At 45.8% G+C, this 16,133-nt stretch overlaps 1 protein-coding gene across 1 annotated transcript in view; it reads right to left on the reverse strand.

Annotated features, from left to right (window-relative positions):
• Positions 1 to 9,978, reverse strand: part of TRIM35 (tripartite motif containing 35) — a 28,645-nt gene extending 18,667 nt beyond the window's left edge. The window contains exon 1 of the mRNA XM_082726834.1: positions 5,827 to 9,978. Within this exon, the coding sequence (XP_082582960.1) occupies positions 5,827 to 6,261 (435 nt within the window). The 5' untranslated portion in view covers positions 6,262 to 9,978. The remainder of the gene's footprint in view (positions 1 to 5,826) is intronic.
• Positions 9,979 to 16,133: the final 6,155 nt, after the last annotated feature.

Genomic DNA, 16,133 nt, shown 5'->3' on the forward strand with positions numbered 1-16,133 from the left:
AAGCAAAGGACACCTGCCCTGCAAGGGCAGCAACTGTCCTATCCATGCATATCCCCAGGTTCAGCACAAAGTGGACACTCAGCTACCAACCTGCCCAGTCAATGAGTCCACTGAACCCTTAAGTTCTTTCCACTACACCATACCGCCTCCTGGACTGAAAGTTAGAAGACCTGATTTATACCCTTGTCTTTGTCACTAACCACTGGTGAGGACTTTGGCAAAAGCTTGTTCTCTCGTTGGCAATCAGGCTCTAGTCCTGATTGAGAAAGAATAAATACTATTTCCCACGATCATCACCACACACCTGCAGCCAGGGCTGTCCAGCCCAAGCCAGGTTGGAAGCGTCTACAGACTTCCAACTTCACTGTGAAAATGAAGAAATGCAGTTTTCTGACCATGCTTACCTAGTCCATCACCAAGGTTTCTAGGCCTCTGCTCTTGTCATTTTCCCCATGTATATCAAACACTTGTTTTCAGGCAGACAGACATAGCAGCAAAGAGCTCTGCCACTGGGCCCTTAAGTTCAAATCCCTGCTCCGTTTAGCAGCAGATGATTCTGAGCGAATTCCTTCTCTTCTCTGCACCATCTCCTCCTGTGGCCAAGAGGAATGAGACTACCTCGCTCACAGGACTATTCTGAGGCTTCCACTAGTGAATCCATGTAAATTCTCCAAGAGCGTGCCAGGCATGTGTCGACTCTCACTACTCTTAGGTGCCACTCAGGGGTGGGTTATTTAACTCTCCTACTGTCAATTCCTCAGGTTTCTTACTCGGATAGCATAAATGCCTCCAAGACAACTTGATCTCGCCCAGATCCCTTTCTTACCTAACCCCAACCCAGTCTCCTGATCTTCCTTTCCCCTTGGTGCTTGTGTCCTCCTCATGAAGCAGGGATCCACAACAGTGCCTAGTGCAAGGGCCCCATGACTCAGGACCCTCACTGAGTAGTGTTCAGTAAGCCCCCCACCCTGGGTACTTGCCTTATCAAGCAGGCAGTAAATGTCCACGCAACTTGGACATGGTAGCACCTGGCCCATAAGGGGGGGATCCAGATGGGAGGGCACAGTTAGGAAAAGGGTGGAAAGAATTGTAAGGGGAGGTAGACTTAAGGACAACATGGAACATTCCTAGTAAGATCTGGCCAAACTGATTCTAAGAAGAATCCCAGAAGGGGAATGGACTGGTGCAGGAGGAGCCTGGAGGGCAGAGAATGGCTCTCAGGCAATCCCACTGGATAGATAGGAAAGTGATCTAGACAAGGCAGGGACCTGGCAGGAGATTGGGGCAGGCTTGCTTTGATGATGCAAGGCTGAGCAAACGTCGGACAGGGAGTCAGGAAATCTAAGTTCTAATCCTAGACGTACCTTCCCCATTCCCTGCCAATGCCAGGAACTGCTGCATTTCTCCAAGTTTCTGATTTCTCACTAATAAAACAGAATCCTTTCCTCACAGTGCCCGATGGCTCTGGGCCTGTGTTTAGGGATCTGCTAGTTTTCCACAAGAGTTTTCAATTAGGGTTTTCATTCAATAACCAACAACCCCCCACCCAAAAAAACAACAGTATACCTTTTTCAAGTCGCCTTATAAACAGTGCTGACACACACTTTCAGTTCCTACAACTTCAGTGCCAGCATCTGTATTTGTTAACAATTTACTTGATGTCAAACTACACTACTTTCACTGTCCTGGCTTCATAAGGATAGAATGAGCAGAAGCACACTGAATGGGGTGAAGGATGTGCCAGGTCTGAATGAAGTCTGGCTGTATCATAAGGAAAGATTCGGATCTGCAAAGAGGGAAATTTAGACCGGCACATCAAGTAACCACTTAGAAGAGGGTTAAGGAGTGGCACAAGTATTGTCAGACAAGACTCACAGCCGCCCAGAGCAGTGCTTTCGTTTCAGCCAAAGAAGGCCCGATGATAAATATTTCAACTAGAATTCAACGGATTTTCTTTGCACTTTATCTGTAAACCGCTGCTGTTGTCGTTTTACTGCCTCTATGTGCAGTAAGCAAGAGGAATTCATGCTAGCTTAGCATTTGTATATATGGCATGTATCTTAGACACAGTGTTGCAACAGCCTTTCCTTGTTCAAGTTTGATAAACATGGGCCAAAGGCTGTCCCTTCAAGCTCCAACACGCACCTCAGCATTCTGGTGTCAACATTTCCAGCCTGTCTGGTATCTCAGCGGTTCCTTCCCTGACACCCCACTGTCCTTAAAAATCTCAGCTCTCTCACATGCCCCGGATGGCCCTTGGGACCTGTCCTGGATGCCCTCATTCCTGGCCCAGACGTCTCTGGTTTCCTACGTACCACGCCCTCTGCCCCACTAGTGCTGCTTGGGGCCCCAGCACTCAGTGAACCTTCGGAGCCTTCAGGTCTCTGTGAAATTGCTCTCCACTGCACAAGAGCAGGTGCCTTGCTACAGCCACCTGTCACTTGCTGTACTGTCCCTCCCAGGAATATCCTTGTGATTAGTATTCAATCATGAGTCTCTGACTCCAAGAAGCCAGGGCTAGGACTCCTCAGTCCTCTACCGAACACACCATGGCCTGGCACAGCGCAGGCACCCACACGCAGGACAGTGGTCCTTGTCCACTCAAGCCTCTTAAATTTCCAAACATGACCCGCTGCCCCACAGCTCCCAGAATACACAGCCAGCTCAGAAAGTTGTACCCGGGGACCAGAGAAGTTTCTCTCAAAGTCCATGACCACAGTAGGGGCTGAACAAGGCCCCAGGGTGAAGTCCATGTAATATGCTCTGGGACTCTGGACAAGTTACTTAACCTGAGACTCAGTGTCGCTGTCTGTAAAATGGGGAGAATAGTACGTATCTGTGGCAAGCTGAATAAAGATGTCCACATCCTAGAACTTAGAAGCTGTGAATGTATTATTTATATGACAAAGAGGACTTTACAGATGTTATTAAATTATGATTTTAAGATGGATGATTATCCTGAACTGTCTCGGTGGGCTCAATGTAATCAAAGGGTTCTTAGAAGAAGGAGGAAGTTAGTAGAGTCAGTCAGAGAAGACAACAGGATAACAGAAGCAGAAGTTGGAATGATGTGCTTTAAAGGTGGAGGAGGGGGCCTCTAGAAGCTGGGCAAGGCAGGGAAATAAACTCTCTCCCCTTCTCCAACACCTGGATTTTAGGACTTCTGACCTCCGAAACTGTGAGAAAATGCATCTGTGCTGTGTTAAATTGCCACGTTTGTGGCACTGTACTACCACAATGATAGGAAACTAATACGCAGCCTCACAGGGGTTTTGTCAAGATTAAATGTGTGGTGTATAAACACTCAAGAGCGCATGACACACAGTAAGAGCTCCGAAAGTGCTGGCTGGCATGGTTACTCCTTTCGTTCAACTTCTTACGTGGTTGCCAGAGTGATCTTTCTAAGCACACATCGCACCATGAAGTCCCCATCTTCAAGCTTTCAGAGCTCCCCACGGCATACGACGGCAGCCCCTTCAGCCTCTTCTCCCAGCTCCTGCCTCCCAGACTGCTCCGCGCCCAGCCAGCCAGCACAGCTTGTCTACTGACTGTCTGACTTGTCTGGATACGCTGTGAGCTCCACAGGGCGACGGCTCTGTCTTACTCTGTGGCCTCAGCTCCCCTCACAGGTCCCAGAACACAACACAACACAACACAACACAACACAACACAACACAAAAGTCCTTGATACACAGCTGTCTAACGCACTGATGTGACACTGAGCACAACACTGAGCACACTTGGGCTGCGCTCTCCTTAGATCTTTCCAGACTGGACTCCCTACCTCCTCGTACAGCACCCTGGTGCCCATCAATCTGACTGCATCATTCCTCTGCTTAAAACCCTTCTATTGCTCTGTATATTCCTTAGCATAAGGGCCAAGCCTCAGGCCTCATGGGTTCTTCTGCATTTCCATCCTTATTTTAACTACTCGGAAATTCTCTTAGGGCCCAGAAAACCAGGCCTCCCAGCTTCTGGACCCTTATGTATGCTGCTGCCTCTGGCTAAAACATCCTCTCTTATTCTCTTTGCCTAACTAACACCTCCTCATCTCTCAGGTCTCTGCTTGAAACTCCTTGAAGGTATGAATTGTTGTTTATCACATGCCTTGCAGTATCCCTGGGACCCAGCAATACAAGGCACCTGCTGAAGGAATAGGAAGTTGTCATTAGACCCTATATGCTTCCCGGGACCCAACTCACTCGTCTTGAATCCTAGATTAGCCCAGACCTGGGGGTTCTGCCTTAGTGCTCTTGGCCTTGACCCCAACCCATCTTCCTGATCTGTACTTGTGAGAGCCCCATGCTGATTGGTCATGACTTGATCGATGGTGCCCCCCTTACCTCGACTCCAGCCCCCAGAATGCCAGCACTTACTTCAGCTTTCCCAAATCAGGACCTGGCACTCCCACAGTGGAAATGGGGAAAAGCATTGCTGTGGACCACTGTTAAATAAGGTAACAGGAGTTATAGGCTTATCCTTTTGGCAAGCTACTATAGTAGTCACACATGCATACTGATGACATTCCCCTCCACCTGAACTCTGTCTAAATGTATATGAAAATCTGGGACGCCTGGGTGGCTCAGTTGGTTAAGCAGCTGCCTTCGGCTCAGGTCATGATCCCAGCATCCTGGGATCGAGTCCCACATCGGGCTTCTTGCTCCGCGGGGAGCCTGCTTCTCCCTCTGACTCTGCCTTCCACTCTGTCTGCCTGTGCTTGTTCTCGCTCGCTCTCTCTCTCTCTGACAAATAAATAAATAAATAATCTTAAATGTGTATGAAAATCTAACCAACTCTCGATATTTCTTAAGAAAGTCCTTAAAACAAAACAAACAAAACAAAAACAGTGTCTGAAGACCAAGCATTAGGGGTTCTTACAGTGCCTCCTTTTCAATACACTCAGCTTCCCACCAGCTAACCAAGAGGTCTGACCCATGTGTTAGTAGGTGAGTAAATAAACTCGTGTTTCACACCCTCTGCAATCTTTTAAATAAAACAATAAATAAAAATAACAGAAAATGCCAGAGTACAACAGACGTTTTCACAGAGCTTTTGTTTCAAGTGATACATACACAGGACCATACCAGACCACAATGGAAAAAATATGGGCTTACTATGGGCTAAGGTCAAAAACTGAAAATTCCTAAGTTGGCTAACACTTATTTTCTGATCATTTTTCCTTCTTATACCCAAGTAGTCTCCATGTTACTTCTATACCAAAGTATTTCCGATGTCACTTTATAGCTATAGGAACGCTAGGCACTGTGGTGCTGAGAGGGACCCGGAATAAACGAGCCAGCCAAAGCCAACAGCCTCTCCACTCCTACAGAACACATAGGGCGAGCTCCGGGAAGTATGTGACCCCTTTTGGAAGACCTTGAGTCTCCACATGTCTGGCCAGGTCCTGGGACTCCCACACCTCTAACTTGAATGAGCCAAGCTTCAAGACTCTTGGGCGGTACCCACACCTGTCCTCCTCACCCGCGCCCGGGCCACACCCTGCCGACAATAGAGGGTGCAGAGCCTCAAGTCCTTCAGAAGTGGATGGGGGGCATCTTGGGAGCATCGTGTAACTCCAGTTCCCACACTTCCTGTTTACACCCCTCTTCACCCATCCAAGGCCCCTGGGTCGACCCGTCTGTAGGTGAGCCGAATCGGAGCGCAGGGGGTCCTGGCCACAGGACGAGGGGCTGGCCCGGACGCACAGCTCCGGCAGGCTGCAGCGGCGGGGGACAGGGGTGGGGGGTGGTCAGAGGTGCTTAGTTGCCTTCGGGACCCGGCCGCCACGTGCGCGCTCGGCCACCTCCCGCACACTGCCGCTCTTACCCGAAAGTCGTGGGCAGTGTCCTTCACTGGTTGCACGCGGTGCCCCTGGTGCCGGGGGTCGGCCTGGCACGAGCAGCACAGCAGCTCCTTGTCGTCGAGGCAGAAGAGGCTGAACTGGCCACGGTGCGGGCGGCAGAGTCGTGGGGAGCGGTGGCCCGCCCAGCGCGCGCCCTCGGCCTCCTCGCGCAGCAGCTTCTCCACCAGGTTGTTGAGGGTGTGGTTGGTGCGCAGGTCGGCGAGGGCCGCTCGGTCCTTGCACACCGGGCAGGTGGGCACCACCTGCACCTCCCAGCAGCGGGTCACGCACACGCGGCAGAAGTTGTGCCCACAGCGCAGAGTCACGGCGTCGCGGAAGGGGTCGTAGCAGACCGCACAGAGCAGCTCCTCCTTGAAGGAGCGGGAAGGCCCGGGGGACGCCGCGGGACCCAACTCCATACCCGCAGTCGCGGGATCCAAACCTGCAACTTCGGCCCCACCCCTCCCACCCGCCAGGAGGCTCCGGGACCCCGCGGAGAGCGGCGCCCGGCCCCTTCCGTTCTGAGCGCTGAGCGACAGCAGCGCCTTCCAATCGCGAGGAGCGCGCTCTGGAGGCTCCGCCTCAGTTCCGATCGACGCAGGAAACCCCGGAAGAGCGGGGCGGACCCCTGCGCTCTGCGGTCTCCGCCGGCTCCCGCTGGTCCCCGCCGGTCCCCGCTAGTCCTCTCCGCTCCTTGCCGGTCCTCTGCGGTCTGGCCGGGTTTAGGGAAAAGGAAACGCCCCAGTTGTGCAGCAGGGCTTCCCTGTCATCGGAAACCTATTTCCGATTTGAAATACGAAATGAAGCTGAGGCGTCTCTTCCTCAGCCCCTCCCTGGGAGTTTCAGGTCCGCGAGGTCGGAGAAGAGCGAGCTCTCCCGGCCCTGGTTCCGAAGCAGAGGCTGAGTCTCCTCTGTCTCCCGCCCTTGCACTCTTGTTCACTTAGGTTGGCCAGTCTTAATCCTGTGCCCTGGAGTAAAGAGGAACCAGGTGAGAGAAGAGGGTCCGGAGTGAAATGGTGATCGTGTCGCTTGTCTGCGTGAGACGCGAGGACTGAACGGGACCAATCCCGGAAAGCGCTCACTCCGCGAGGCGGCCCGCGTTGAAGCCGAGCGAGGATCGCTGCGACCTGAGCGGTGGAAGCCGAGCCGCGGCTGAAGGCCTGCCTGCTGTAGCAAGCCTGGCTCTCCCGGCCTCCCCATCCCTGCCTCAGTTGGATCACTTTGCAGCCTCCGGACGCAGGATTCCTTTTCCCGGTTTCTGTTGGAAGACCATTCTCCCTCCATGTGTCATTTTTCTGTATTTGAGCAGAGGCACTGCCTTTTTTTTTTTTTTTTTAATATCTTCAGGGATGTTTCTGTGGTGAATAGCCTTGGACAACAAATAATGTCTCCCTCCAGGCAAAGATCTGGCCGACTTAGTCTCCGTGATGAGAGATTGGGTTTCCCCGAACTTCTGAGTCCTCTAATGGAAGGCAGCCTACCGTGGTCCTCGTCACAGAGGCTTCTGGGAATCGGGGCTCAGAAAAGGGGCCCAACTGTTCATTCTGCGGCTATTGTTACCAACATTAGTAACGAGCTGCCCTTTGTCTCTGATCCAGGACTCTCACCTACCAGCATGCTTCAACCTGCTCCAGGGTAACTTGCTAATTTGCAAAAAGGCCAAAATCTCAGTGCTTTTATAGTTCTAGACAGTTGTCATCCCAACTTTTCCTCAGAGTAGCCTGTTTCCCACAGTGCCAAGGGGATGAATACCAGCAATTCCTGCCTTCTGCAGTGTTTCTTAAGCGCTGTTCCTGGTCCTCCTGCCTCATCTGGGGAGCTTTCTAAAAGCAGACTCCTGGGCCCAGTTTGAGCTGCTTGCCTCTCTGAGAGGACGGCCCAGATATCTGCATTTCACATGCTGGCCAGGTGATTCCCAGGCACACTGAAGCTTGAGGCCCACTGTTGTATATCAAATCTGGAGTTAACAGTTACAGATCCAAAAACCAACCTTAGAGGCAGTCTCTGAAAAGGCCACAAGATGGTGCTAATAACCCTACACTCCAGGCACCCTCCTGAAAACCTTGTTTTCTAGTTCTTCCCTTACCTAGTGTTCCCTTACCTGTGTGCCCCACTGCTCTGTCAATCTGTCTGCTGTCTGTTATTTCATTCTGTTCTTATAGGGATTTTCCTGTTTGTTTTGTCATTGTTGTTTTTCACAGATAAGAAAATAGATCTTATTTTCTTTAAGCAGAATACAAAAGTCAGCATTCAACCAGTAAGGTTCTCCAGGCTTTCTGGAAAGGACTCGGTGTTATGCCAAGCCCCACCACTAGCCAGAGGCATGACCCAGGGCTCTTTTCTGACTTCCTTTTCCTCAACCATAAAAGGAAAGACCCAACTAAAAGCTCCAAGTTCTCAGCAGCCCAGACACTCTGAACTTTTTTATGCTTTGCATAATTTCAGTGAAGAAAGTGACTAATACTTACCCAGACACCAGAAAAGAGAAATCCGTTGCCAACTTCTATATCTTCTTTCAGTAGAAAGAACTTTTCCAGAGGACGTTGAAGTTCAAGCTCTCTGTTAGACGTACTAATCTAACACAAAAGTCCGCAGACAATTCTGGCTGTTTCTGATTTGCCCCATCCCAGACCCCAGGCACTCTTGCTGGGCACTGCCACTTTCCAAAACCCTGCTATACCCATGAAGCTGTATGTAAGGAATGACAACTGTTTTTCAAATGTTATGTTAAAGAAAAAAATTCCTAGGTGCAGAAGATGGGTGAATTTTTTTTTCCTTTTCTTTTTAGATCAGCATCCTAGAAAGTGACTTGTGTAAATAAAAGGCAGAGATTATTAGATTAACTGTATTAGATTTGAAAAGAAAAGCAAGACCCAACTGTATGCTGCCTAAAAGGAGCCCATTGTAAATGTAAGCATACAAATAAGTGAAAAGGATAGGAAAAGATATACCGTGCTAACAGGTGTCAAAGCTGGGTTGCCTCTGCTAATATCTGAAAAGCAGATTTCATATCAAAGACTATTATAGGGATAATATTCTATGGGATGGCCATAGAGTGCAACCATTGCAGAGCTGGCGATTGCAAGAGCAACTTCCAAATAGGCAACCAGGGATGCAAACATGATGGAGCTTATTCAACAGAAATAACTAGGGAAGTCTTCAAGGAAATCACTATAGTCTGGTGCTTGATGTGGGACATAGAGGTGGGCAGAGCCTTCTCTGAAGCCTGAACCATGGGGAAAAAAGAGGGTAGTGGCTCTGATTTGGTTTGAATAATGCAGGGAGATAATAGTGTTAATGTAAGTGGTTAGGAATACACCTAGTAAATGGCCTGCCACTGGGTCAGATTTGGTTGAAGACTTCTTTTATTTGGTCCATGTGTTCCCCCCCTCCCGTATCATTTATCATTTATGATGTTCTTTTTTTTTTTTTAAGATTTTATTTATTTATTTATTTATTAGAGAGAGAGAGAGAGAGAAAGCATAAGAGGAGAGAGGTCAGCGGGAGAAGGAGACTCCCTGCTGAGCAGAGAGCCCTATGTGGGACTCAATCCTGAGACTCCAGGATCATGACCTGAGCTGAAGGCAGTCACTTAATCAACTGAGCCACCCAGGTGCCCCCTATCATTTATGATGTTCTAAACTTAAGCTTTTATTTTGAAAATTTTTTGTTTTGTTTCAAGTTTTTATTTAAATTCCAGTTAGTCAAGGTATAGTGCAATATTAGTTTCAGGGGTAGAGTTTAGAGATTCATCACTTACATAGAACACCCAGTGCTCATCACAAGTGCCCTCCTTAATGCCCATCACCCATTTAGCCCACCACCACCCTCCAACTCCTCTCCAGCAACCTTCTGTTCTCTATAGTTAAGAGTCTTGAGAATGGATCATCTCATATCATTAAAAGTCTAGAGGCAACAAGATGGGATCGGGAGGGAGACAAACCATAAGAGACTCTTAATCTCACAAAACAAAATGAGGGTTGTGGGGGGGGGGGTAGGGAGAGGGGGGTGAGGTTATGAACATTGGGGAAGGCATGTGCTGTGATGAGTGCTGTGAAGTATATAAGCCTGGTGATTCACAGACCTGTATCCCTGGGGCTAATAAAACATTATATGTTAATAAAAACATTAAAAAAAAAAAGTCTAGAGGCAAGAAGGCTATATCCAGCACAAAGACACTGAGACCCCAGATTCTTTCCAATTTGCAAGTCTGCCTATGACTTCATTTTGGCTGGAAAATTACAGCAGTAGTTCTAGGCATCTTACCTGACATCAGCCAAAGTCCATAAATGGAATAGACCCATTTCCCTCTACTGTATCTTATCTTCAGAGCCAAGAAAACTTATCTAAAACCCTCCAGAAGATTTCTCCTCACACCTTATTAGTCAGAACTGGGTCACACTCCCACCTCTAAATTCATCACTGGCAAGGGGAATAAGACGTCTATGATTGACTTGAACCAGTTGGAATTTACCTGAATCATGGAAGTAGAGGGATGTTCATTGAGATATGTTTGGGACTTGGCTATTTATTATGAAAGAGAGGGGAATTGCCATTAGGTAGGCAACTATAGGTTTAGGACAGTTGCCAACATTTGCAAATTAGATTTTACATTAAAAGTCAAAATTTCTACCTTTGCCTCTTTTTCATTAAAAAAATTTAATTGTGCTAAAATAAACATAAAATTTACCGTCCTGAGCATTTCTCAGAGTACAGTTCATGGTTAAGTTAATGTTAAGTTACAGTTAATGTTAAGTATACTCCCATTGTTGTACAACCAATACCCAGAACTTTTCCATCTTGCAAAACTGAAACTCTTGTTTATTAAACAAATCTTTTTCCCTCCTTCCCCCAGCTCCTGACAACCACCAGCCCATTTTTGTCTCTATGAATTTGATTGTTCTAGGCACCTCATGTCAGTAGATCATACAATATTTGTCTTTTCATATTGGGTTATTTCACTTAGTATATAATGTCGTCAGAGTTCATCCATGTTGTAGCCTGTGTTAGAGTTTCCTTTTTTTTTTTTTTTTAAAGATTTCATTTATTTTTTTATAGATAGAGGGAGTGAGGATGAGTTGGTGGGGAGGGTAGAGGGAGAAGCAGACTCCCCACCAAGCAGGAAGCCCAATGAAAGCCCAATCCCAGGACCCTGGGACCACGACCTGAGGTGAAGGTAGACACCCAACTAGACAGCCACCCAGGTGCCCTCCTTCCATCTTTAAAACTGAATAATATTTCATCGTATGGGCAGAACACATTTTTGTTTATCCCCTTACCCATCGATGGACACTTGGGTTGCTCCCACCTTTGGCTTTTATGAATAATGCTGCTACAAACACAGGTGAATAAACACCTCTTCGAGACTCTGCTTTTAATTCATTTGGATATATGCCCAGAATTCGAATCTGTGGATAATAATAGTAATTCTACTTAATTGTTTTGAAGAACTGCCATATTTGTTTTACACGTAGCTGCACCATTTTACATCCCTACCAATAATGCAGACAGGATCCAATTTTTTCACATCCTGGCCTCCATTTGTTCTTTTCTCTTATCTTCTCTTTTCTTTTCTCATTGTAGGCAGCCTACTGGGCAGAACGTGATATCTCCTTGTGGTTTTTATTTGCGTGTTCCTAATCCTTAGTGGTGTTGTGAATATCTTTCTATATACTTGTTGGCTATTTGGATATCATCTTTGGAGAAATGTTGATTCAAGTCCTTTGCTGATTTTTAAATTAGGTAATTTTGTTGTTGTTGACCTGTAGGAGTTCTTTTTATCTCCTGGGTATTAACCCCTTATCAGATATATAACTTTCAAATATTTCCTCCCCTTCTGTAGTTTGCCTTTTCACTTTGTCAATTTCAATGAGTAGAAATTATTTACTTTGATGTTATCCAATTGATCAGTTGCTACTTTTGTTGCCTTTTGATGACGTATCCAAGATACCATGGCCAAATCCAATGTCATGAAACTTTTTCCCTAAGGTTTTATAGTTTTAGGTCTTACGGGTAGGTCTTCAATCCATTTTAAATTAATTTTTAAAAAGATTTATTTGAGAGAGAATGTACACAGGGAGGGGAGGGGCAGAGGAAGAGGGGTGGGGGAAGCACCCTCTGAGCGGGGAGCCAGATGCTCCCAGGACCCTGGGATCATGACCTGAGCTGAAAGCAAGAGTTGGACACTGAACTGATTGAGTCACCGAGGAGCCCCTCCATTTTGAATAAGTTTTTACATATGGTGTAAGGGTGGGGTCCAATTTTGCTCTTTTGTGTGTGGATATCCAGTTTTCCTGACATCATTTGTTGAAGAGACTGTCCTTTCTTACATTGAATAGCCTTGGCATCCTTGTTGAAGATCATTCGACCACATACACAAGAGTTTATTTGGGAGCGCTCTGTTCTTTTCCATTGGTCTATATGTCTTTCTGTCAGTACCACATTTTTTTCCATTACTGTAGCTTTGTAATAAGTTTTGAAATCTAGAAGTGTGAGACCTCCAACTCTGTTCTCTGTAAAGATTATTTGACCATCAGGGTCCCTTAAGATTCCATATGAATTTTAGGATGGACTTTTTTATTGCATTATATATCATTGGGATTTTTATAGAGATTGCACTAAACCTGTAGACAATTCTGGATAGTATTGACATCTTAACAACAAAGCTGAGTTCCAATCCATGAACACAGGCCATCTTTCCATTTACTTGCGTTCTGTGATTCCTCCAGCCATGTTTTATAGTGTTCAGCGGCCCAGGTCTTTTGCCTCCATCATTAAGTTCATTCCCAAGTATTTTATTCTTCTGGATACTATTGCAAATAGAGTTATTTTCTTAATTTCCTTTTTGGATAGTTCAGTGTCTGTGTTTGCTTTTAGAAAAAGAAAGCTCTTGCTGCATTGCTATAGGATGCTTCCTCTTCCACACAGCAGTAGATTTTGAGCTGAATAGCAGGTGCTTCCTGTAGAAGGGACATTTGTTCTCCAGTTTGTCCCAGACACCATCCAGCTAGCTTCCCTCACCTCCCCTGCCTTGCCTCCGTGGACCTCCAGGCTTTCAGCCCTTTGCTTGGATGTGCTCAGTAAGGGTTACACGCTGCTGCTCTTACTGTGAAGGAGGTAGGGTGGTAAGATACTCCAAGACAGACAGGCAACTTGGTACTTGACAAAATGAAATCTAAGTGGATTTTCCATGTTCCTGATATTTCTCTCTAAGCTCCAAATTATTTTATTCCAAATACTTTGAATAGACTTTAATATGTATATATATACACATATATATGTGTATGTGTGTGTATATATATCTATTTTTTTCTGTATTTTAAGAGGGGGAAAAATCCCAATTCTGTATTAAAATACAGAATGCAGAACATAATGTGAACTTTCCTTCCTGACTTAGACAATAATTACTGTGCTGCGCTGGATCATAAAGTGCCCTCGAGTTCGTGCACTATGTAAGGCTGTCTGTCTCGGCCCTGTAAGTGGCCACAGATGCCTATGTTTTAAAGGTTCTTCCATTTGCTAGGAACTTGGTGTTTCTTTCTTTTTTTAGAGGTGCTTCTTGCTGCTAACAACCATTCTGCCTATAGCAGCCTGCTTGCAATGCCTCTTGATACTTCTAGTGTGGGCTAGGCACAGAGAGCCAGCCACATTTGTTAGAATTGCAGATGTTAGTAATGGCAAGACAAGGTTCATAGGGCCTTGTCATTGCTTCAGAGCTTATCCATAGGGTGTGGGGACCTGGCGAGCTCACTCACATGGTGGGTGAGGGATGGAGAGCCAAGAAGGCCAAAGTCACAGGAGTCATGGCGCTGACTCAAAGTCGGCCGGGCAGCAGGTGGGCTCCATTTCCACACAGGCACTCTGCGTGGGCACCCTGCCACCCACTGCCTTGCAGCCATCTTGGGGAGCCACCCAAGGCCAGACAGCGGTGCCCAGAACTGTGGAAGTTGCCAGGCCTCTGTGGCACTGAGACTCTGCCTATTGTTTTTAAAAGGGAAGTGAAAACATTCTACTGACTTCTCCATCTGCCCTCCCTCTTGAGTCCCCAAATTAATTTCTCAATGGATTTAATATGGTTTTGTTTTTCCCAAAGAGATTCACTTGGGATTATGTCCAGGAATCCATGTTTTTTTCTCCATGGAAAGATTTTATTTATTTTAACTTTTTCACATTTTCAAACACAAAATGAAAGAGAGCAGTTTAATTAACCCCCACCTACCCATCATCCAGCTTACATCAATAATCAAATTTTCTTTTTTGTATCACCTTTCCCATCCAATTTGGGGGGTTGGGTATGGTGGAGTATTTTAGGTAAATAATATAAAATAAATACATTAGGTAAATCCTCCCCCACCTTTTTTGAAGTAGGCTCCACACCCAGTGTGGAGCCCAACACAGAGCTCAATCTCATGACCTTGAAATCATGGCCTGAACTGAAATCAAGAGTTGTACACTCAACTGACTGAGCCACCCAGGTGTCCCAGTGATGGAATATTTTAAAGTAACCATTATTTTTATTTCAGGAACATATTTTTAAAAGTTGCAACAGGATTGCCAGCTATGAGCCATGGTGCTGGCAGGGAAATTTACATGTATTATTTCTAGTCCTTCTGACAACCCAATGGTAAGTTATTCCCATTTTACAGATGAGGAAATTGAGGTTCTGCCTTAATTTATAGACAAAAGAACATAGACTGACTGATAGTATATTAGTTAGGATACACTTGAAGCTATGATGACAGAGAAGCCCCAAGTGTAGCAGCCTAAAAAATTTAAGTAAATTTCTCATGTAAATGTTCAAGTTGGCCCAGGCCATATCTAGGGCTAGCATTGTGGCTTGATGGCACTAGGGATCCAGACTTCATTTCTCAACACCATAGACCAGGATGGCGGCTCCAGTTTCCATCATTCGGTGCAAGTGGAAAAGGAAATGTTGGAGGCTTGCCCATTGCCTTGACGGGCATGATCCTAAAGCTCACTCACCAAACATTGCCCAGAACTTAGTCACTGGCCATACCTGCAAAGGAGACTGGGATGTGCAGTCTTTATTTGGGGCAGCCTAGGACCAACTAAAAATCAGGGATTCTATTATAAGGGAAGAAAGGACAACCAGCTGTGCCTTCCTGAATGGAATAGAGCCCTTTTGAAGTCAAGGACATAGTTTTGAAGTTTGGGGGTTCTTTTGTTGTTTTGGGGGGGTTGGCTTCAACTGTGGTCCATTTAGCAAACCCAGTGGTAACTGGTTTATTTAGAGGTAGATGTCCTTTGGTGATGAAGGATTTCAGTTATTTAATCCTTGTGCCCATGGCTTTTTTCTTTGTTCATTTCTTTTTTTTTTTTTTTTTGCTCAGAACACTTATAACTATATTATTCTTTTAAAATGAAGTGTATTCTTGTTTTTCTTATTTTTTAAGTAGGTTCCATGTCCAGCACAGAGCCCAATGTGGGGCTTGAACTCACAACCATGAGATCATGACCTGAGCTGAGATCAAGAGTCAGATGCTTAGCCAACTGAGCCATGCAGGTGCCCAAAAGTGGAATATATTCTAATAACAATATGTGATTTCATTCCATTATCCCATAATAGATTCCAAAGATGTATCATTATGTAACAATAATGGGTTTATATTCAGCCCTGCTCTTTCCCACCTGGGTGGCTGTGGACAAATTATTTATCTTTTCCAAGCCTCCTAGCACAATAATAAGAATATTATTATTTACTTCAATAAATTGTTGTGAAGACCCATTAAGTGATAGGTGAAAATTCCGTTCATAAGTGAACACCTGATAGATTGTATCTGTATAACAGATAATCTATATAATCTCTCCCCACTAAACCCACCATATTCCTTCCTCGCTCCCTCCCTTTCTTTCTTTCTTTCTTCTTTCTTTTTAAGTAGGCTCCACAGCCAGGTATCCCTAATTCCTATTATTTCTAAAACTAAAATCATAGCATGTTATATAGCACAATACCATAATAATTGCTATAGTGTGAATATTTTCATACCTACAATTAATTGGGTCATCACGATACCCTGTGAAATAGGTAGGGAAGGTAGTACTTATTCCTCTACTCTCCTAGATTAGGAAATGCAAACTCAGAGAGATGGATTTGCTTGCCCAAGGTCACGTCTTCCTTCTTGAATGGCTCCTTCCCATGTGCATCTAAACCCACTCCACTGGCTACCATCTTAAACAAAGCTTAGAACACACAATGAGCCATCAACAGATTTTTTAAAGACCATTCACATAGAATCCTAGGATCCTGGAAGCATTTCTGATAGGATTTTTA

The sequence above is a fragment of the Mustela nivalis genome, assembly GCF_964662115.1.
Source record: "Mustela nivalis genome assembly, chromosome: 4".
Lineage (NCBI taxonomy): Eukaryota > Metazoa > Chordata > Mammalia > Carnivora > Mustelidae > Mustela > Mustela nivalis.